Source organism: Xyrauchen texanus, chromosome 9 (genome assembly GCF_025860055.1).
Source record: "Xyrauchen texanus isolate HMW12.3.18 chromosome 9, RBS_HiC_50CHRs, whole genome shotgun sequence".
NCBI classification, from domain to species: Eukaryota; Metazoa; Chordata; class Actinopteri; order Cypriniformes; family Catostomidae; genus Xyrauchen; species Xyrauchen texanus.
In genome coordinates, this window is record NC_068284.1 from 29,223,825 (window position 1) to 29,248,632 (window position 24,808).

A 24,808-nucleotide genomic window follows, 5' to 3' on the forward strand; every position below is an offset into this window, starting at 1 on the left:
ATGCAAATGAACACTTTTATGTTCTGTTCTATATTTGATTCATATTAAAGTGATCCTTTTTTATCCAAAAGACTGCATGTAGACTATTTCTAGTTTCAGCATTGAGGCCTACTCATAGCAACACGTTATATGACCCTGAACCTCTAAATAAAATAAATTATACAAATAATACAAAAAGAAAGAAAAAAAAAAATAATAATAATAATATATATATATATATATATATATATATATATATATATATATATATATTGCTTGGACATGTTCTTTTTGTCTTAGCCATACATCTCATGTCAAGTAAAAAGGCACACTGTTGTCCTGAAAGAAACTAGTACAATATTTTCAACAACAAATAAATTGCTATTTTATCACTACAGCATGGTAAGTTTTGATAAAGAAAATAAGTAAACAAAAGTTAAACCTTGTAGATCTGTTCATATGGTTGATACATCTATGACTTTTTATTTGCATTCCCTGATACTGTTATGTTTCATGAGTACTCTATGCATTTGTTTTCAACACTATATCTGGGAAATTATTTCTATGCATTTGTACGTACCTCATAAATGCCTTTGTAGATATGGACTGATAAAACTGATAACAGCTCCTGCTGCACTGTAATATAGATGTATTTCTGTATTAACTTGGTCTGACTGTAAATTGTCTTAATTGATATGTCCTCCTTAACCAGTACTGCACACTTCAATTTATAATGTTTTATCATTTTTGCATTTTTTTGTTTCCCCAAATATATCTTTCATTGTAGTCAGGGAATACAAAACTATACTTTGAAGAATTAACTAAGAAGAATTTTTTTCTTACGAGTACACATTCAATATACAGTTTTAAAATGTGTTTTTAATACACTTGGATGTTCGGGCAAAATAATTATATGCCTGGTTGGAATTGCCACTGAATTAAAAGCGGGTACAATATTTTCTGAAATTAAAAATACCTGAAAATACCAGTTAAATTCTCATTCAACACTGTCCCTCTACTTCAGTACTGCCATGTCAGCTAACTTTATTTCAGCGTATCCTGTTTTTTTTGGCATTGCACCCCAAAAGATGACACTTTGACACTACTTAAATCATATTTACTTTGCAAATTGAATCTTTGATATATATAATGTAAATTCTGAATATGAAAAAAGAGACTGACAATTTGATTGTAATCTTAGAGTTTATTTACAAGAACACATTTAACATTTCAAAAAACTTTGAAAAACCAAAAGATAGACCTTTTTATTGTTAGAGTCTGGACCCTTGTACAAAAGCTTTGAAATAACTTTGTAGGAAAACATAACGGACAAAGTTTATGCCAGTATTAACCAGTGATGCTTTTTCTTGTACAGTTTAATTTACTTCCTTATTACAGGGCTCTCTGGAATACTGAAATCTGATTGGACAAATGCAGCATTCTGCTTTGAAATATTCTGTGTATAAGGACTGCTAAAAATGGATAGTTGTCCCGGACAACCAATTACCAAGCTGTGGATGTTTTTATGTCTCTATAGTATATCACTTTGCGGTCTCTCTTCTCACATAATATAATTGCAACAGATCAATATGTCCATAGCAGTTTACTAGGTGGGACAATGAACAGGGTTTATTTTGTATTCATGAATAATGAATGAGTTGGCAGAATGATGACTCCACATTATCCCTTACATACACACTAGTATTGGGGAACCATAAAACTAGTCTATTCAGATAAGTCAGGGTCAATCAATGCTTTGATATCTTTACTTTCTGAATAAATAGCATCTGGGTGACTATACATTGGATTTTCAAATGTAGGCCAAGACAGTCTTTTTGAACGTTTGAGGTAAATGTAAGCCAGAACTCCCAATACGCTGAACACTGCAATGCCCAAGAACACAGCCAAACCAGTATAGGCCTTATTAGGTTCAGGAACTGTAAAAAATAAATAAAAAAAACACTCAGAGAAATCAGAGAAAACTAATAATTAATTGAGGCTCTCTAATGTGTAACTATGATAATACATGAATCACACTACATTTTAATATTAAAAATGAAGACAAACATTATTATTTATCTGCATGTTTGAGCATAATATGTTGTATTTTCAGGTAAAAATGTTACTCCAAGCAGATTCGAAGCAATATTTCATGTAAAAATTTTAATCAGAAGATACAGAAGGGAATTAAGTCATAACATTACCTTTATTTGGGGCCTGAACTGTAGGATTTTCCACTGCAGGAGAAACAGACACATGTCAGACCAATTTTAAGTGTAATCAATAGAGAATCTCAATTGATAATGTTTTTGTGTTATATACCCTTTTTTCCCTAAAGCATTTGTATTAAATATAAATAAATTTTTCAGATGGTCCTCATCTTGTGAAAACCTTAATAGGGCAAGTTTCATAAAATCAATTTCTTACATATTTAAAAAGATTTGGAACTTTTCCACCACTGTGTCCCAGGAAAAAGAAAAGACATTTATTTAGCACATGTTGAGCTTTTGTGACTAGTCAAAGACAATCATTTGTGAAAACAATTATATGCCTGCATTTAAAATGCATTGTAGACTATTTAAAGGCTTTCCAGCAAAACTCATAAAGTAAAGCAATTCAAGAAACAGCAAAAATGGAAAAGGTAACAAAAATTGTCCAACCATTGTTTTGGCCCACTAATATTGTGAATAATAAATTGCATAAAACTGCAACATAAACTAGTGTTATTACTTCAAAATATACATTAATATTATAATTGCCTTACTGTATGCCAGAGTGTTTTTACTTGTTTCCCCACAAACTATTACAAAAATATGATTTTGTATTTTTTTGTGATTAGAATTTACAAAAAATACATCTCTTCATTTACAAAAGGTTTGAACTGAAATCCACATAGATAACCACTAGAAAAAATAAGCATGTAAGCATTTGGACAATTGACTCAAATTACAACTAGCCGTGGTCTACCATGTATTACAAAATGTAAAAATCTTTTTTTTAAAAAAAGCTATTCTGAAATCTGTTCCCACAATAATTACCTTTGGCTGTTTTGCAGATAAACGGTAAATATGAGTAATCACAATGCCTTTTCCTCCATTGTTTTGTTTTGGTAAAGATAAATGCGCAGCTGGGATTTCCTGAGGATTCTTGAAAATATTCTTCATTAGAATTCTCCATAGATGTGGACAAATCATCCCAGTTAGTGTAATCTACTGCATTGTTGTCTGTCCATAACCAGTGTCCTGAATTGTTCAAACAGAGCAGTGAGTAAATCTATAAGTAACACTGCTAGACTCATGAGGTCATTCGTTATTAATTTAAAGACTCTGTGACTAGAAACGTGTAAAAAAAAACAGACTCCTGTAGTGTGGGAATTGCTATTTGTACCTTTGTGGTTCTGCAAAAGTCCTATCCAAAAGTCTTTGGTTCTTTTCAGCAAGAAGAGATTGCTCTCTAAAAACTTTTCCTCTGCTGCATCCATAATGCTAACAAGAGATGCTCCTGATGAGGAGGAAAAAGAATGTGCAAACCTTTATACTTTTTGCAAATATCAAATGTTTGACCAAAAACTATAAGAACCACCGTTTAAATCTATGTATATTTAAATCCTTACCACTGATCATGCAGATTCTAGAGGCTCTGCTCCATGGCTGGTCGTCTGTCACAAAAGCATAGCAACTGTCTCTGAAAGGTATCCACCTCAGTGAATTGTCATCTGTTGGTTCAGGGCACTGACCTGGGTACTGTGCTGGAGGGGTCGGGGCAATCTCTATAGAAAATGTCACATGGAAAAAGTTTGCTTAGCATGGTAGCTAAGGGCAGTTACTTACTATTATATCAGGGCTTGATATTAACTTTTTTGCTCACCGGCCACTGTGGCTAGTGATATTTCAAAGTCACTAGTCCCTCAGCATTTTCACAAGCCAAAATCCCCCACCCCACAAAAAGTGATAAAGGGAACTGGAGACTGTCACTGCATGCATTTGTTTGGACAATTTATTTGAACAAGAATGATATGAGTTCAGCAGGACAAAAGCCTATTAAAGTTATCTTTAGAATGTCTGAAGGCAAACATGACCAGTTAGAACAGGAGTAGGATAGAACAGGAGGAAATCTTTGTATTTGAAAAACCTTGTAATCGATTTTGATGCATTTCACACTGTTGTCTCTTTATCCCGTCTGTGCCATTTATAAGGGCTGTCTAGCAGTTGAAGAGGTTTGAATTCCTCCATATAGAGCTTTTTCCTTGAACGTTCTCTTTATGATTCAAATGGGTCATGTAAGTTCTGTTTCTTTCCTCCTGACTACCAGAGATGATGCTATAGTAATGGATAATCGCAGTGCCAGCCAGATTGGTGAAAACACATAGTGACGTAAACCGAGATGAGGGAAATATAAGCTACTGCAGCTCGGCACCCCCACCTCTTTTGCTTTCTCATCTTCATATTAGGTCATTTATATGATTATTTTCATCGTCAAGCATCAGTGCAGCTTTTCTCAGAGCAGTAAACATTCGTCCTCCCAAGCTGTGATGTTATGGTTTTGCAATGGATTGGATTATTTTTTCTTCTTCGCAGCCGGGTCGGTAGTTTTCATTTGCTTTTATTTTTTCCCCTCATACGAAGTTCATAATTATACATCGGTATCACTGTGCCTCAAGGTTCTATCTGGGGTGTGTCATCATAGCTATTGGGCTAGTTATTTTTTTTATTTCTGGTGATCTTATTGTTTTATTGGGATTTGCATATCGCCGTTTACGTGCTGTCAAGCCAAAGAAAATATTTACTGCTAGAGGCAGCCATTTGGCAGGGCACCTGTTGTCAAAGAAGGTTGCTGACCTTTCTTCAGATATGGCGGAAATTGAAGTCTCCTGCAGGCCCTTCAGCCAGCAGACTTAGTTGCTGCTGCTGCTATGGGTTCCACCGTGGACGCTCGTTCACGGTGGAACGTGAGTAAATGGTAGCAGGTGTCCACGATAGCAGGTGGCTCTGGTGAAGGCTCACATCATTCTTCAGCGACTGTTCCACCTCCAGTGGATGAAACATTGGAGGTGCTTCAGATGGCAGTGGCCTTGGGCCTGATGAGCGCCCTGTGCATCCTGTTCACTCTGGTGAGAATTTTCAAGTGCCCTTAAAGGACAAAAGACGGCCAAGACTGCATGCATTTGGGCTTCTATGGCTGAAGTGGATTCCATTGGAGTGCCAGAGGTTGAATAGCCGGTCGCCATGCTGGTAGTGTTACCAGATGCAGCATTTTGAGGGAATGTCTGATGCCCTAGTACCCAGTGTACAGATTAATTTCTTAAAAAGAATAGAAGTCCATTGACTATATCACTTGTCCTGAGAACACAATCTGCCAACTGATTCTTGCTGCCTCTAGCTCTTTGGAATCTGTGGAAGTGGATTCCTCTGTTTAACAGTTCTTACAGATGGCTTTGCTGGCCATGGGACAAGTGACACAAGGCTCTCTCACAGCAATGCTTCTGACAGCTCAAGCCAGATTGCCAGAGGACTGTAAGAAAACCCTGAAGGACCTACCCATTTTCCCCAGGAATCTTTTTGGTCTAGATATCTCTAAGGTGTTGGAAAGGTGTATGAAGTTGTCTGCAACCACCCAGCAGCTCACATTGGTGCAGCATGCTCCAAACTTCAGAATCCAACAGCACTTGCTCAACATCATAATGCATCTACACAGCCACACTTCTGTCATATTCCCCCAACTGACCTCAGACCAAGCATATATCGTGGCTCTGATGATGCCCACATGCGTCATCCCCAAAGTAGTCCCACCCCCTGCCGTACCCCAGGGTGACCATGTCAGTACCCCCCCGTACCCCAGGGTGACCATGTCAGTACCCCACACACACACACAACCTTGAAATGCTGAACTTTCAAGGCCTTACATGTTTGGGCTGGTGATAGGACATTTTCAGCACGTCATCTGAGTTATTGGGAAGGCACAGTGTCGGACCCTTGGGTCTTGGCGACACTATGGTGTTGGAGTCTCTTTGTTTACCTCTTTTGAGACATTAGAGGATGCAGACCTTCTTAAGTGGAAGTCCTTGAAAGCAGCTTTTCTTCTGGCTGTTGCTTCTGCAAAAGAGTTAGTGAGCTTCATGCATTGTCCATCAGTCAGTCCTGCATGAGGTGGAAGCCAGAGGACACTGGTGTCAACCTCTGGCCCATCCCAACTTTCATTCCTAAGGTGCTCCTTCAACAGTTTATTAATCAGTCCATTGGGTGGTGTTCTTTCCAACCACCAGTTCTTGAATCCAGTATTGAGAGACGTTTTCTGTTCTTGTGTCCTGTGTGAGCTTTGAGGTGTTATATAGAGGCTACTGTAAAATTAAGGCGATCTGATAAGTTTTACAGTATATTTTTTATGGTGGTGTTAAAGAGGGTTCCCCTCTATCCAAACACAGGCTATCATGGTGGATTGTTGAGGATATTGCCATGTTTCCTCTTCTTGGGCTGCCTTCAGGGGTGTTTCCCTTTCTGCCATCTGTGCTGCAGCCACCTGGTCCTCTCCTTGGACCTTTATGAGATTTTACAACATCTTACACAACATCAATGCTGCCTCATACCATGATGTGAGCTCTGCTGTGCTCCAGCGATAACCCATGGGTTTGTTTTATTCCCTGTGACTTTGTTGGAATTGATCATCCACTGCTATAGCACCATCTCTGGCAGTCAGGAGGAATGAAACAGAATGGTGATCACGGGTGTATCCGTGTTTCTGTGAATTCGGATGACCAGCAGAGTTTGCTATCACTTGGAAGACATGAGAAAGACATTCTAAGGCAGGGTGCAGTGGCTTATTTTACACTCAGCTTGGCTTACATCGATATGTGACTTCATTGGTAATGGTTTTTGACCTATATTGCTGCCGCTGCAATTATCCACTACTATAGCACCATTTCTGGCAGTCATTCGAATTCACAGAACCAAGGTTAAATCCGTAACCAGCATTTTGGGGTCTCTGTCGGCTGCTGCAATATCGAGTAAAGCCTGACTGATGCTTTGACTGTCCCAGAGCTCTGGCGATCTTATGTCTAGTGTACACTGATGTGCGCTGCAGCAGTTCATGCGACAGAATGCTTCATTCAGCCCCAACCGATACACATTTGTTTACTGCTTATTAAGAGCTGAACGTGAGACCAGGTGGCTGCAGCACAGACGTGAGATTAATACAATAAAATTTGCTTTGGCTGTGGCCACCCACTAAAGTGGCTAGTAAGAGTGACAAAGTTACCCGTAACTGCCAATTTCTACGAGAAGGATATAGCTGCAGGCATTGCAACAAAAGTTGAATGATATAGCTGCAGGCATTGCTCCAAAAGGGGCAGGAACTCCAAACCACCATTAAAGATATAAGGAGCCCCTTACCTTACACTTTCCCTAACCTTAACCATGAGTGGAAGTGATGGCCCCTTTTGGAGTTAGCGCAACCCCTTTTGGAGGAACTATGCCCCTTCTGGAGTAACCTTCCCCAATTTGGAGGTCTCCGGCAATCGTGTCTAGAAGGTAACCCCCAGTTACCTAAAGTCTCACGAGAACAGCATTGAATTTTCACACACTGTGTATTTGTGTTTATTTAGAGTCCTACAGAAGCTCTTTACCTACCCCTAAACCTAACCCTAACCTTAAGCCTACCACTAAATCGAACCCTAAACCTAACCTTATTAACAGTGAATGAGACTCTCATGAGGCTTAGGCTGCTGGGGGGTTACCTTCTAACCAGAGCTGTCTCCAGCCTGCAGCTATACTTACCAGCCAAGAAGGAGCAGGAGCTACAAACCACCAATAAAGATATAGGGAGCTCCTTACCTAACACTTTCCCTAACCTTAACCGTGAGTGGAAGTGATGCCCCCTTTTGGAGTTGATGCAACCACCTTTTAGAGAAACTTCACCCTCTTCTGAAGGTAATCTGCCCTCTTTTGGAGATTCAGCCCCCATTTGGAGGTCTCTGGCCTGCAGCTATAACTTCTTGATTTCTAACCGCAAGTATTGGTATTAATGTCAAGCCTTGCATATGATGCCGATGATGCAAGACCTACTGTCCATTCCTTGTGGATTATATTGTGGTGTTCCTCAAGAAAAATTTACCAATGCAGATGGGAATTAAGAGATAGATCACCCAAAAGAAAAAATCCCATCATTATTTTCTCATGTTGTTCCAAACTGTATGACTTTATTTCTTCTGTGAAACACAAGAGAAGTTCTAACAATGTCGACACTGCTCTTTTTAATGACTGAGGCTGTCAGTCCTTAGCATTATGTCTATCATTTCCTTTGTGTTCCATGGAAGAAATAAAAGTAATTTGGGTTTGAAAAAACATTATGTTTATTAAATGACATATTTTAAGATAAATAAAGTTTCTGTACAAATCCAAATTTCAGAAAGCTGTAAATGCAGTGTACTTGCAAAAAAAAAAAAAAACCTCTTTCACAATTTTTTGGAGATGCAACTGAGAATTGTTTTGCAATTAAATAAACATTTCTTTTGACAATTGCATACAGTAAAATACAACACCATATGCAATGTCCTGTTTTATGTATAATATATTTATTATGTTCTGTGCTATTTTGGTATACAACTCAATAGTATACCTGTTGAGTGCTCACAGACACTAAAAAAGGTTTGATTGCAGAGAGCTGTTTTCCATTCTCCATTTACATCCATGTATCCACAAGGACCATTGTGCCGTGGTTCACCAGGTGCCCATTTCTCCATGTTTATGGGCCAATTATTCACCCATAAAAAGAATCCATTTGTCTGTTAATGATTGTGAATATAGAATTAATAAATTGTGTAAATACAAATATATCACACATACAGGAGTGTATACTTTACATTCAGCCTTCTGTTTTAATGTCAGAATGATGAGTGCTTAAAGGAATAGTTAGTAGTGGCTAATTTATGATATTTCAATTGGGGCTTTTTTTATCCATTTTAGAGCTTGACAGCCCCAGTGCCCATTCATTTTCATTGCATGAAAAAAGGAAGCCTGTACATTCTGCTAAACATCTCTTTTTGTGTTTTATTGAAGAAAGAAAATCATACAGGTTTGGAATAAAATTAGGGCGAACTATTTTTGGGTGAACTATTCCTTTAAAAACAAACACTATGATTTTCCATTTCTCACTCTTGTACCTGCTTGCTGTTAAGGCCGATCCACATGGGCTGCTTGGCTCTGAAGACCTGTAGCTCGCTGTAAGCTTGTATTACCGAGTCCTGAATGCTGACCAGATGAGCCCCCTCTGCCTCACAGCGACGATTTGCTTCACTCCACGTTAGATTCTCTTGAATCACTTTAAGAGATGAATTTCCGAGCTTGACAAAGCTTTTGGGAACTTCAATTGGCACTGGGATGATACCGTGATCTGTAAATTTAAGAAATAAGTAAATGGAAGAAAAATGGGGTGATGGTAAAGACTTAAAGCAATGCCTAAAATATTTATCTAAACTCACCAAGATCACGACTGCAGATAAAACCCTGAGTCGAATTACAATCAGTTGCCACCCACTTGCCAAATTCAGACCTTAAACCTCTTCCAATAACAACACATTCCTGTTTGAAAGAGAAGAGCACCCACTTTTCAGCATTACTATTTAAATGTAATATTCAGGTACAATATCAGAATATCAAATTACCTGATTATCTGTATAGTGATAATTTGTCCAGAGGTATCCATGCCACTGTAAGAGTAATAATAGATATTTTATATTCAGGCTGTATGCATTTCCATGTAAAAACATCAACTTAACAAAAATGTGTTAGGCTACATTTTTTTTATTTACTTAGCGACAAAATAAACCACTCATAAATGCCAAAAATATGTCAGTACATGATAGTCTTGAGGTTCCCCTTTGGCCCACGCTGTGTATGTGACACTGCTCCCATCAGTCCACTTGTACCTTCCATTTGCCAAATTACTGAATCCAATCCAAAAGTCTGTGGTTCTATCAATAATCAATGTTGTAAAAAGGCTGTAACAGACAGAAGAAATATAATGATTCTGTTCATAAAGTGTATAATAATGATCAAAGGGTATCGCTAAACAACAATCAAACCTATATGTATAATTTCTACTTTTTTGTATTACATTGTATTAGTTTTAGCAATGCTAAATTATAATTTTATTGAATGCATTTATTGTTTGCAACAAATCCAAGAGGAAATGAGTGAACTGTGAGCACATTTGTTGCATTGTGAAGAAAAAGCAGAGGACTAAATAAACGTATTACCACTTGATACACAGGGATGTTTTTTTGTTTACATAAATACATAACGCACATTACATGGAATGAATAATAATAGAATGTCACATTAGGTTAATTTGGAGTCATACTTTTGAGCAATGCTGCAATATTTTGAAGTGTTAACAATCACTGCTCTAACCTTGTTGTTGTCTAGTTGTAATGGATGCCAGATCTCCACCAAGTTCTCTGCAGTATTCTCTTGCTTCTGACCATGTTTTCTTTTCCTCATTCATGTTGTAACACTAGATTTGAGAGAATATTAGACAATATATGTTAATTTAATGTTATTTCTTCTAACATTAATTGATAATTGACTGTCAAGATATTTCACAAACATTGCATTGCTGTCAGTGTTTATCTACCAATATCTATAATACAGAGCAAAAACACTTTTTATGATATATAAATATATATTTTTACTGTTTTTACTTTTATGAAAATCTATATTCTCAATGAAAAGAATAATCTGATTTTGCTATAACACATTTTTGCTTTATTTTAATTTACGTAAGTGACTAAACGTTTTAAGCACATGTAAAAAAAAAAACATGTGTTAGCTTAAATTGAATACTGTAATAAGTTATAATATTTACCTTTACTCCAATTTGTTTCCACTCAGGAGCACAGCCTCCTTTTGGCTCTTCTGTTGGGGCCACTGTAGCATTGACTGGAGGAGACTGACTTCTTTTACAAACAAACTCAAAATCATCACCACAGTTGACAGTTTCCCAGAGTCCTGGAAAAAACAAATTCTAACTGATTAGCTTGTGTGTTTTTCATTTAAAAAAACAGGTCATGACAAAGGTATTTGATCATACACAAGCTACATTTTTTGCACCAAATGTATCAATGAACAACAGAAAATTCCACTAATTATCTCTGAAGTCTTCATAAATCTTCAGAGATTGTACAGTACCTTGTGATCCAGTCATCTTCACACATCTCTCCTCACTGTTTTTGAGCGCAGGCTGATTTGCTTCCCAAGCCTGAAACACTACCGGGGACCCATCCATCCATCTTTGTAAAGTATTCATTTAATTAATCATCTGCTGTTATTGGAAGTGTACATAATACAGTTTTATTTAAAAAAAATGTAACTTACATGAACGATCCATCCAGTTCAACTATCAAGCCAATGATAACATCACTACGGGTATTTTTAGCCTGCAAAACAGAACAATACATCACATTGAGATACTGTTTTGAACATGTCAGTAAGTTAAGCATGAACCATTTGTAATATAAAACTTATTTAAAATAACACATATTGATCCAGAATTAGTGCACCACAAAGTTGTTGCTTAAAAGTTCACATTGGTCACTCAGGTGTCATACCTGATGCCAGATGAACACCCGCTCTTCTTCATCATTAATAACTGCAAGATCGCCATGTCCTTTCTTACAGAATCTCCGTGCCTCATGTGCAGACATGGATGAGTACTGACCTACATAATACTGATTGTCTTTGAATTCAATCCAGCCATCCTCTGTTATATTATAATCTGAAATAAAATGGAAGATTCCAAATTAAATTTTCGCTTTTACTAATCAATTATACAAAGAAAGGTAAAGAAAGATTGTTTCTAGTGTTTAGTGTTGAGTAAAAGACTTACGTGATTCTGTTATATTCAGTTCTTTTGGGGTCTTTCCTAAATAGAGTGAATTCAAAATGACAAATCTGCTTTTATTTGCAATCTAGTAATGACAGAATTTGTCTTTTTCCATATTATTTATGAGTTTGCCACCTTCCCAAATAAGGTTAAATACTTATTTTTCAGTACCTTTTGGGATCTGACAGTACCAGTCCTTTTTGTCATTACAGTTCACATCATTCCAATTTCCATCCCGGTCCCACCATGAAATTTTCATTTCAACACAATGTTCAATGTTGTTTAAATTGTTTGGTTCATCATTGGCCCAGTTTTGATAAGATGACTAAAAGAGAGTAGATTTAAAAAATCAAGATGACATAAAAATGACCAACTAGATTTTTGAATTTTCAGAAGAAAATGTGAGTGGAGCTTGCCCGTACGTACAAAATTCGATGCAGCAATGTTTACTGTGGGTGGATGCCAGGGCATTGCTACTATGTGCATGCTAATGTGTTCTGATTGGTTTTTAGCACCTTGCTACAGTATATAATTGATAGGATGATGTGAATGTGGAAAATTCCTTGAAAGAAAAAGCCTCATTCATCCCTCTTGGAAATAAACTTTTAAGATTAAAAAAAAAACTTTGTGTATTTCTAACATTACACATATATATACATGATTCCCACCTCTTATACTGGGTTTTATATGTTCAATACCTCTTAAAATGTACATGTTTTATTATTTCCAAGTGAGATGAATGAGGATTTGTATTTGAAATAATTTTTTTTGTACTGTTAATTCTTTGAATACTGATATTTGTTTTTGCTATATTTGTTAGAAACTATGTTTGTATCTGTGACTATTTCAGTATTAATACCTATAATTGAACAACACTTTTGAAATAAACTTAATTGGAGCACCATTTGATATCAGGATTGTCTGATTGGTTGTCTGGTTGATTGACTGATTGAGTTTATGAATGGTCCTCATTAACCTATAAAAGATATTTAGGGATGATTATTGTCAGGGCCCAAACTGATTGGATGTCTAGGTGTGCTTTCTTATTGGTAATTTGTCAGAGGCCGTATTCACAAAATATCTTAAGGGTAAAAGTAGCTCCTAACTTGGCGATTTAGGAGAACCTCTCTAAGTGTCAGTATTAATTTTAGGACTCCTAAATTTTAAAGAGTTTTTCACAAAACATTTTAGTGCTAAACCCAGCTTCTAAATCTGTGAAAAGTAGAAGAGGACTCTTAAGTCACCAAGACCAAATCACAAACAATCCTAAAATGGCTGTTGCCGACAATCCGCCTCGAAACGTAAACATTTTAGAAACATTTCACGATAATGAGCTTTTAAAAAGGTATCGCCTTAATCGCAAGAGTATTAGGAGTGTAGTAGAGCTAGTTAGGGATGCAATCACTTTACCAACAAATAGAAACAACCCAATAACACCGGAGATCAAGGTTCCCTTAATTATGTCCTTTTTTTCATATACAAGTTGGGCAAGAAGCAACAGCTGTTCTTGCATCCAGACCTCCCTTCGAGCCGCTAGAATCAATTGAACTCAAGGCCCTCTCTCTGAAGACTGCCCTGTTGATTGCGCTCGCCTCCATCAAGAGGGTCAGGGACCTGCAAGCGTTCTCTGTCAGCGACGCTTGCCTGGGCTGGCCGGGTGAATCGCTTGCATATAGCGCCCTTTCCCTCGGTTGAGGTAAAACTGTGCGTCTTTTTTCCCAGGAGATTCCACTCAACTCGAATCCCTGGTCGATTCCTCCCTAGCCCTCATGGGTCCGCAGTTCGGCGGAGGAACTTGCCGACCCAAACCACTGTGGGTACTCTAATCTACCCTGTACTGGAATAGGTGCTCCACAGGGTGAGGACTCCTACGCGGACTCCCCCTGTGTGTATTTTCCATGATACGGTCCCCTTACGAGTGGACCCGCAGTTCCGGCTGTCCTCCGGTCGGCGTGTTGTAGCAACTCCCCCTCGCTGAGGCTGGATCCACCACCGCGCCACTTCCACGTGTCGCCTAAAAACACATGTGATGTATTCACCACCTTACCTCCCCAGCTGGGTAGGGGTGGTCTCCGCAGGGTCTTTTCCCCCTGAAAGAATAGGAAATTGGGTAAGACCCCCTTCCCTCAGTGCGTGTAAGGGCCCCGGCTGTCTATTGCTCTATGCAAGAAACATAGAGAGAAAAGAGGCCCAGCCAGGCTTGGCCCGTACCCAGGTTGGCAAGCGTCGCCTTGTTCCCCTGTCAGGGTAACCAAAAGAATTCCGCCGACTTTGGTGGGGCATTGGGGAAGGGTACGTGCAGTCTGATACAGCTGGTCATCTGGCACGTAAAAAACACCTTCCCGCTCCTGTGTCAGACCACGTACACGGCTCAGCGCATGGCGTAATTTAAATTGGACCCCTAGTGTTGCTTCTCCGACACAACGTGGAGAGAGCGACAGAAGGGGAATGTCTAGGTTACGAATGTAACCTCCGTTCCCCGATGGAGGGAACGAGACGTTGTGTCCTTCCCAGCCATGTCGCTGAGCCGAGCCGCTGTAGTGGCCAGACCATTTCCGGCTTCTCAGAAAAATCCTGAATCAACTCTAGTATTTGCCTCGCCTTTGTACCCGTATGTCCGGGGCGGGTATGCAAATAATAGCTGCCAACTTCTCATTGGCCTTTTTCATAGATCAGAGGTATATTCAGTGCTCAAGAGAGACCCCTAGTGTCGCTTCTCTGACACAATGTCTTGTTCCCTCCATCGGGGAACGGAGGTTACATTCGTAACCTAGACGGTTTTATTAAAGGTGCACTCGGTGATTCCTGAGAAAAAATGTGGCTATTCAAACTCAACTGCCAAAACAAACACACCCCTCACTTCAGTGCTATTTTGGAAGCTCTGCCCCCCAAAACTTCTCGGAGTCTCTCCACCGCTGAAAAGCCTCGCCGATGTTGATGAAGTTCCTAGCCCTCGACTTATCATAATCCTTCTTTTTTTTGTTTATATTCATCTGAACTTTTTCTCTTTGTCTGTTTCTCAGCCATTTGTCCTCCTTGGATTTTAGAATGTTTAGACCAAGTTTCATAGAAACCAGGAAGGCCTTCATAGACATACAGCCTGTAAGTTAACAGTTATTTCTAAAAACATTGCACTCTACATATACAATGCTCTGATTTTGCAGTTAATGACTCCAAAAGCTTAAAGCACCCATACATTTCTTAGTATTCACTTAAAGGACAATTCTGCAAGAAATTAGAATTCATTATTTTATGCTCCCTCTTGTCATTCCAAACCTGTAAGACTTTTGTTCAATTTTGGAACATAAATGAAGACATTTGAAGAATGTTCTCAGCTGTTCATGTCCATATAATGACAGACAATGATGATTTGTATTTTCAAGCTTAAAAAGGACATAAAGGCATCATAAAAGTTCTCGGCTCAGGTCAAATATCAGAAGTGTTCTGAAGTGATCCTATCACTTTATATGATGATTAGATTGATAATTGATGACTATACACACTCAAATCACTCAAGATCAGATAAATGGGCAGGGTTGCATCAGGAATGGCATTCGGTGTAAAACGTGCCAAATAAAAGATGTGGATCATCCGCTGTGGTGATCAAATCACTACACCGATCAGCAAACACACATAACACATACAAAATGACATCACAAAACTCTGCTAGCATCAAACCTCATTGATACTCAGTGACGTCATGATGTCATAATATTAGGTTTGATTTAATGGCAGTGTTGTAGTTTTTGTATATGCAAGTTAGAATGAGTGTCATGATTTGAGAGTAAAAATGACTTGTAAAAATTTAAGTTCATCACATAAAATTTTTGTATTGCTTCCGAACACTTCTGATATACGATTTGAGCCACATGGTGTAATTGTCATTTTTGGAGCTTGAAAGTTTTGGTTTGGTTGCTTTTGATGACATGGACAAAAACAGCTGAGCTCAAATATCTTCATTTATGTTCTGAAGATGACAAAGTCATGCAGATTTGGAATAACGTGAGGGTGAGTTATATGATGACAATTGTATTTTTGGGTGGACTATGCCTTTAAATTATTATTTGCTCTCAATTTTTTTTATAATTTATCAATTCAAGCCCTAATTTCAAACATTGGTTCTTGTCTCTCCTGAGACCAAATGTCATGACATAAGAACCAGTGAGGATTTTATTGATGTAGCCACCATGTTGGAATACTGGCTGTGCAGCATACAAATTAATTGCGAGTCACATTAACTACTTCAATGAAACTAGTGCTTTAAGCATAGTGACCAAACATTGAAGAGTTGTATTTGTGGCAGCGAGGGCGTGGTCAAGCGCCGTCTAGGGGAGAAAGCGGTAAGGGCGCTTGCACCTGAGCTAAATTATGTCTAACACCTGTCTCTAATTTCAGTAAGCACGGGGAGAGCGGCATAAGAAACAGCCACAGAACTTCCAGAGGGAGAGAGAGAGTCTGACACAAAGAAGCCTACTGTGTTCTTTATATGAAAAGATTATATGTCTGTAGAAGTGCTAAATTAAACATCACCTGTGATTTTGAAGCCCTGTTCCCTGTGTCCTCCTTCGAGAGTTGTATTACACTGGTGCCGAAACCCGGAAAAATTATTATCCAAGGAGGGAAGGACAAAGGGAAGGAATTTAAACCCAGCAGTGCAGTCATTTTTAACCAATAGATGGGTTAAACAAATTAACCCAAAATGCTGGGTCAAACATTTAACCCACCCAACTGAATCAAAACAACCCAGCGCTGGGTTGCCAAAATAACCCAAATTCGGTTGTTTTTAACCAAGCAATTTTTAGAGTGTTGCTTCAACGGAAATATCTAAAAAAAATTACGCCTTTGCTCGTAAATATGTTCAAACGCAAGAAATGTTAATTCCCAAGTTGAAGTACCTCAGTAGATGGGTGAAGAGTATATAATATGTATTATTATATTAATATATAATTCAAATAAATTATTAAATTTAGACTAAATGTACACCTGTAAAATCTATTTTCTTTTCTCTTTACAGCATAACTCTCCTAAAATGTATCTCATACATTCCCTTCTAAAGAGACTTTTTAACAAGAGCGAATAGAGTGAGAAGGTAACAAGAGTGGCGTGCTATCATAGTAACCATGTTACGTTTCGTTTCCGTTTGTCCTACAAAGGCCGTCTCGTTTAAAGGATACTTGTTTAAAGGAGGACACTCGGTATACTGCAGCCTTCAAAGGACGCGTCCAACCTAGCACACAGCCTTCTAAACGAGACACAACCATTGTTATAATCAGTATAAAATGCATTTTTAGCCTATTGCACAGTTCCGTATTGCTCTCTGCTGCTCTGTTACTGGGATGGTGGGTTTAATGTACATTGTGGATATAATGTACTGTATATAATTTATGACAAATAGGTAAATAAATTCAACAGGATGACTTGTTTTCATTAATTGTATTTTTTATACATTTATACTGCATTTAAAAGTTTTGGGAGTTTAATACGAGGTGCAATGATATATAGTGAATTTTATTTTTACATATGTGCTGGGTGTATATCAAGTTTTTTACAATTAATTTCTCATGTTATGGAGACGTGATGATTCTTATTTATGATAACAAGACGGGAGCTAGTGAAGAAACCACACCAGCGATGCATTTGAGCATATACACTCAAAGAGACTGCAACCTGAGTAGCCGACTCAGTTGGGAAATAATGATAAATAGTTTCTGTGTACATTATACTCGTTGGAAAACAGACCATACAGAAGAGGTAAGAAATGTTATTCGAGGTAAATGTATAGGCTACTAAAGTAATAGCCACAAAGCCGTAGCGGAAGTAGATTTACCCTTCAGTGATGATGTTTTTTCAAAGTTTTCCGGAGCTATCTGATTTATACCCTGAGATATATAATGTCAAATCAGAAAAATAAGAAAAGAAACTTTTTGACTCAATATTTATTTTATGATTTTTCAGCAGTTTCTTAGACTGAGTCTAATAATTTTTCAAAATCTATATCATTAGAAATTTAGAAACGTTTTCTTTCAAATGATAGGCCTTTAATTTTGGGTGTGCCGGAAATCTTTAAAAACACTTAAAAGGTTAGTGAGGAATGAGCAATACTACTTTATAGTAATTGAGCAATAAATTGCATGTAATGAGCCTTTTTTCTGGTAAAACAAAAACAAGTTCTTTCTGAATGGTTGATTCCAATGTACTCACCGAAGAACCATCACTCCACACATAACCCACAGAGGGATCTTGGAGACTGTAACCAATCCATGCAGGAAACACGCTACAAGAAAAAACAAAAATGTTCTTTCTTTTTTTTTCAGACATTGACTTAATTTATGAAAGGTTTTGTGGAGCCCATTATACATTGTGTTACATTGACTGAATTTGTCTATTAGCTTGGTGTTTATTATTTATTGTAATGCAAAAGGAATTATAATCGTTACCCTCTTTGTTTCCAAGGAATATCAACCTCATTATGGATGCTCAGGAGATCACCCCCAAGCTCTCGGCAGAAGTCAAGAGCTTCCTTCCAAGTTTTCATTTGGGAGGAGGGCACATTATATAACTTCAAAAAGAGAAAGAATTTTGTTAGAAAACAAGATGTGTCATATTATACATTTTCTTATATTGTAATTTATAAATATGTATATATGTATATAAAAATACATATTGTTTATATGACTAATTTCCGCATGTAAAATAACTGATGATCTTCATAATACAATGTACTTGCCAAATAAACACTATGCTTAATGTGATTTACTCAAGTCAGACCTGTTTCTGAATCAACATACTTGTTGGTCTTGGAACAACATGCCTCTCAACCAATTACTTTAGTGTTAGGGCTGAGATTAAGGGCTTTAACAACATGCTTATATAAATCTATCATTTATCTCAGATTGTAAGGTTTGACTATAGTTAGGGTCATGGTCAGGGTTATGGTTAGTCTATGATTGACTGGAATGTTGTTCCAGGGCCAGCTAAATATGTTGATCTAGTAATCTTGTCCTTCCTGGCTAAATTAAGATGTTTCAAATGCTTATATTATCTTTGTGGTCATTATTGTCATTTACCTTAGTACAAAAGTTTCTGGATAATAGTGGTGTCCATTCTTCAGCACAACCAAGGGCAGGTGTGGTTGGTGGGGCTTGAGTTGTAAAGATTCCCTCGGCTGTCTGCTTGCAGATGTATTTGTTCTTAATTGAGCAGCTGAGCACATCCCAAAGTCCAGCAAGAATTCCAGTCGTCATGGCAACACAGCCTTGTTTTCTTCCTGTTTTTTTTTTAAGACAAAAAACACTTGCTACAATATGTTGTGAGACAAAACATTGTCATTTAATTTAAATTAATTTAGTCCTCTCTGGCATTATACCTGGCATCCCAGCATTGAAATGAGTGTATGGAACTTGCTTTGTGTTGGTCCATTCAAAGGTGTGCTGATCCTTTTGATTTGATAGGCCAATCCAGAAGTACTTCTCTGGTCTTGCTCCAACTAGACTAACCAGGAATGCATTTTCTATTCTAAAGGGGGAAAACTCACATTAAGTATCAAATGGCTCAAGAACCGCTGTCTTAATCCTATGCAAAGTTTGTCTTTTGTAAGTTAAACATTTATAATAAAACCTATTCATGATTTTATATTAACATATTTACACAGTTATAGTGGCAGTGTCTTATTGTAGGCATTTTATTTTAAGGTTTTAGCCAATGTACTAAGATGCCATCAGTGTTGTAAGTGCTCTGACCTGGATGCAATATCAACCAGTTGTGACCCAGCTTTTTCACAAATCTGTTTGGCTTCTTCAAAGGTTTTTGTCTCAGATCCTGCCATGTAGCAGTAGTACCCATACCTGGACCAACCCTATTGGGGTAAACAATCAAATAAAGTCTATATATTTGTCCACTTAGAACTTCTAACTCCTTTCAGAACCTGAATGTACACCTGGCTTCTTTAAACATGAGCAAAGACACAATCCTGCAATTGTAGATAATATCCATCCTAAAATGTTTCTTTACAAACACTTACAGATTTGCAGCCTGGGCTTGTGATATCTGTGTCATTATTAGAGGCTTTAGAGTTGGCCTTCTTCTTACAGATGAAGCCATTCTTGTGCTGACAGATTTCATCTGCCCACTTTCCCTCCTAAAAGATAAACAGTAATTATGCAAATGAACTTATTAGCAACCAATAATTCTAGAATGTTAGATGACATCTTAAAATGTACTAAAACATTCTGATACCTATGAAAATCAAAAGATTTTACAATGTACAATTTGAGGTTCCTCAGATGCCACACTGGCAAAACTATCTGGAAAACCTCTAGACACCCATTCAGTCCTCTGGGAAACTTACTCTTAGTTCATGTAAGAACTCTAAAGACTGTTAATAGTTCTTTCAGTAACCACATTACAAGTGAAGAACTTTTGATTCACTAGAAATATATACTGAAGTTCCTGGAGTTCATGTATAGGATATTTGAGACTGCTTTAAAGTTTGTCTAGAGGTTCTCCATGGAACACCAATGGTTCCTGAAAATGCTAAATTTTTCACAGTGATGCATTATTGTTTAGTAAAGGATTTTGTAATTGACTTTTTGCTTTTGAAGTTCTTTAGAAGAACATAATTTTACCTCTCCTCTCATTAACACACAGTCCTCCGCATGGAAAGCACTGTGACTTGGCTCCCACAACTCCCATGAGACAAACGGGACACTGGACTGGTCACTCCACTCAAAAAGCATTTGAATTTTGAGGTCATTAAAACCAATCCACAGCTCATCTGTCTTCACTGTGAATAGTGGTGGAGGTGAGTGATTACCAAAACTGTGACAAACTTTCATAAATTTACATCTCAATTTATCGAAGGAAACTCACAGTATCCAAGTTGTGTGATGACAAAGCTTTGCTCTTCTATGCTTTGAATACTCAGCAGGTCTCCTCCTTTTTGCTGACAGGCATTTCAAGCCTCCAACCATGTCAGTTTATTGCGATGAAGCAGGTAACAGTGGCCTGAATATGGAATCCATGGGCTTGGGCAAAATCCAGTGTGCACCACTATGCAAAAATATACAAAAATCACATTCCTTGCAACCAAACACCAACATGCATCAGAAATTAATGGAATAATAAAAAATAATAATAAATTCCACACCTGGTGGGACAGTGGGAACAGAGTGGCCTCTTTGGCAGATGTATCCAAGCTTTTCTAAACAAAGTGTATTTGTCCATTCTGAACCATAAACGGTTCCCAGGGCACCACAGCTACAGTCTGGTTGAGTGATTGGGAACCCTTTAAAAATTAAAGCAATGATCGTCTAAGTCAATTAATTTTTTCAATTAGTTAATGAATCATGATTTAGTTTTTCTGTTTAATTTAACATATTTAGTGCAACAAGCCAATCACTTATAGGATGTGATTAAGGCAAGTGAAGTTCCCTCCATTCATGCATCTCCATTGAAGCATTTTACAGATGCTCAAAGTGACTTACATTGCATTTAAATGCAATGCCTGTTTGTTTATTATTGGTGCCATTCTCTACAAGTTGACTGAATCCATTGACCGAAAGACAGTCTTACCGCTGAGCCATTTTAGATAACGTAAAGGCTGTCCATTGCTCCAGTGCCATCCACTGGACACATCTAATTTGTTCAGTCCTGTCCATAGTAGCCCTTGTGTCCCCTGACTTATTCCTAGACAAAGAAAATGTTATGAGTGTAAAAGTTTTTCATTCAGATATTCTGGTTTTCATTAGTTACATGATTTGCATAGGGCTGCTCACGGTGTGTTTATATCATCTCAAATGGCATGTGTAAAGTATTTTTTGTGGAAATACTTACTTACTAATAGTAATTGTTAATGTCATAATGATGAATAGCTCATACCATGCAGAAGGTCTTTCTGATGAGACCGTACCTGATATAAAGGTGTGCTCATGAGGTTCAGAGACACTCAGTAGCTCTGCACCTTGTTGCTGACAGCTCTTTCTGGCTTGGTGCCAAGTCAGAGCAGACTTAGCATTCAGCTGGTAATAGGTGTTTGTCAGAGGATTTTTGGCCCACAACTTATCTATGAAAACATAACAACTAGTGAGTATGTGTGAGCAAACATTGTTAGAACAGATACATTATTATACTCTATAATAACTGACAAATGATAATTGTGGTCTCTAATTAATTTACTTTTTATTGTACAAATAACACTTGAAACAGATTTAAAATGGAGAGGAAGAAAACCTACTGTCACGTGTTGGGCAATAGCCCCAAAGTTGATTAACACTGTAGTCAGACTCAATGGAACACCACAGACGTTGCGACTGGGCACCATCTTTGGTACAATCTGCATACCATTTACTCTCATAAAGAAAAGGAAAATGACAAGGACGCCCAAATGCATTTCCATCGATAGTGTACAATTCTGTTAAAAAATAAATAATAAAATTCAATTATGAGTGCATCTGATCAGTATTTTAAACCATATTTTATAATTCACCTGATAATTGCCTAAAGTGATAATTAGTTTAAGTATGTAAACTTTGAAATAAAAATATAAAAGATAATTTAAACTAAATAATAAATAACTTAAATAGCTAAATTTAATCGAAAGATTAAACAATTCACATAATTAAAGTACACATTCAATTACATGGGTTGATTGAACAAGGCTGGTAAGATGAAATTGAATTTTAGACCACATAGATAATGTTACCGTAAGTTTGGGAAATCACTGGTTAAGCTTTAATGTATCACAAAATGAGTCCTCATTCACTGATAGGCCCACTAATATGTCCTCATTCACTGATTTACTTGAGTGTTTTTAGCTAAGCACCACAACTGAGAAAAATGTAAATATTTGCACAAAAACAAATGTGAAACTGGATAACTAAACAGAAGCAATCTATCGCTACCCCATAAAATCACTCCTATTGTGTTCCTTTAACAGGTGGGTTTTGAGACAGAATACTATATATGCACCGATATTATTGTAGACATTTGGTTTTACTTTTGTTTTTCACTTTAAAAGCAGCATCCTATATTGAAAAGAACCAGGCATTTCTAAAAGATGAATCAAGCTTGTTTAATTAAAACTTATTAAATTAGTTTAGTTGGATTTAGATTTAGTTAAATATACAGTATTTACATAGCACTGTTTTTTGTTTTTTTACTTTCAGTAAGTGAACACAACCATAATACGTTAGCTGCATATGTCTAGCCATATCGGATTCATTTTTATTAATCAAAATCCCTTTCAGTAAACATAGTATGATTGAATCTTCTTAACACAGTTGCAAGGACAACCTACATAGCATTTTAAAATAGCATATATATATATATATATATATATATATATATATATATATATATATAAAATGAGTCTCTCTCTCTCTCATTTAGTATATATTTTTTCTCTACAAAGTGGTTTGCTTCATAGATTAACCCTTCATGTGTGTTGGACCATTCAAAGAATATAAGTACATTCTACATAAAACATTAATTACATCATAACAAAACAAACATATATATTGTCCCTATATGTCAATGTTACAATAAGTCTAGACATTAATCAACATACCTTCATAAGGTCGAGAGCAAATGCTGTCCTGTGTTCCATGAATTGTCCATTTGCTCTTTATTCCAGTGTCTTTAGAGATCAGCGGCACACTGTTTTCATTTACAGATAAGTACAGAGACTCATTCTTCAGGCCAAGCAATGTATTATTAGCACACACCCACTTCTGCAGAACATTGTCATCTTCACACATTAACCATTGGAGTTTTTTACCAACTGTCTTACTTCCTACTCCAAGGCATTTCTTTGTGAAAATGTTCAAAATGCGATCCTTTGAAGTCCAGCGAAACTGTTGCTGCTGACTGAGTGGGTCGCAATAGACAAGACGTTCCAAGAAGTTTCCCATGCATTTGTTATTATGCACACTATATATTAAAAAGTTTCTTTCTGCACAAAAATAGGAGATGAGGCAGTGTTAAGCCATTTGCTCTCAGTTTATCATAACTTAAAAAGTATGCTTATAAGTAGAAAGTTGTAGGAAATGCAAACTTTACATGGAGGGGCTTTTTATATGCAGGTGAAATATTGTTTTTAAATATAAAATTAGCTAATGTAGAAATTGATATGATATTTTCTCAATAAATAGTATTGAATATCTAACCACAATAACAAAAAAATATGATAATTACCCCATTTATGATCATTTTAATTCCTTTTTCAATTTAAGAACAAAAGGACAGAAACCTGCATACCTGACTGTGCAAAGCAGCTTGATAAATCGAACACAAAAAAAAGAACTACTGTTAATACTGTATTCATCTTGATGATGCAAAATATTCTGTGCTGCTCATGGGTTCAATCCAGTGACAGACTCTGCCTTTAACTGATCTTCTGCATGCTCTTAAAATGGGTTTGAGTGTACCAATCAGCATAATATCCTGTCACATGCCTTTTCCTTTGAAACTGTTGAAACAATGTAACCACAAGGCTTCCCTGAAATGACGGAAGAATTGCCACAATTATTGAAAAATTGTCAAAGTCAGCTTTATTCTGTGGACTTCGATGGAAGTGTTTGTCATGGTGCTTTGAAACATTTCGTCTGCATGTTGCAAAATCAGTAAATAGTGTCTGTACTATAATGACACAAACAGCTATTCCAGATTCTAAATTTTATATACTCCAAATTGATCATTTTATATGGAGTAATTACAGAGTGAGCAGTGATTATTTTAGTACTATACAAATAATTCAACAGATAACATCCAGACAGTCACAAATATAATCATTGTCACCTCCTGAATCATGTACCATATACACATTTACAGTGACACATGCCTCTTTCCAGCAATACTTCTGCCCTGTCAGCATATACAACAATGCCAGTAAAATATTGTAAAATGCACACAATCATGATATGGATGCTCCCTTTTGCGTACGTATATGCCTTGTACTAGT

General features: G+C 37.0%; 2 protein-coding genes across 2 annotated transcripts in view; one reads left to right on the plus strand and one right to left on the minus strand.

The window, feature by feature from the left end:
- The window catches only part of LOC127648676 (voltage-dependent L-type calcium channel subunit beta-3-like), an 86,785-nt gene that overhangs the window by 24,469 nt on the left and 37,508 nt on the right, over positions 1-24,808 (plus strand). The window lies entirely within an intron of this gene.
- Positions 1,175-24,222, minus strand: LOC127648678 (macrophage mannose receptor 1-like). The gene is given in 31 exon segments (XM_052133398.1): positions 1,175-1,916; positions 2,184-2,216; positions 3,018-3,221; positions 3,367-3,480; positions 3,593-3,748; positions 8,590-8,755; positions 9,134-9,363; positions 9,452-9,551; positions 9,635-9,679; positions 9,829-9,968; positions 10,380-10,485; positions 10,837-10,979; positions 11,160-11,260; positions 11,346-11,407; positions 11,579-11,745; positions 11,857-11,892; positions 12,025-12,178; positions 18,055-18,127; positions 18,291-18,412; positions 18,921-19,120; positions 19,220-19,368; positions 19,593-19,708; positions 19,874-19,990; positions 20,478-20,635; positions 20,722-20,901; positions 20,999-21,136; positions 21,424-21,537; positions 21,761-21,913; positions 22,085-22,261; positions 23,417-23,800; positions 24,106-24,222. Coding segments are annotated over 31 exon segments (4,317 nt in total). The 5' UTR covers positions 24,173-24,222; the 3' UTR covers positions 1,175-1,704.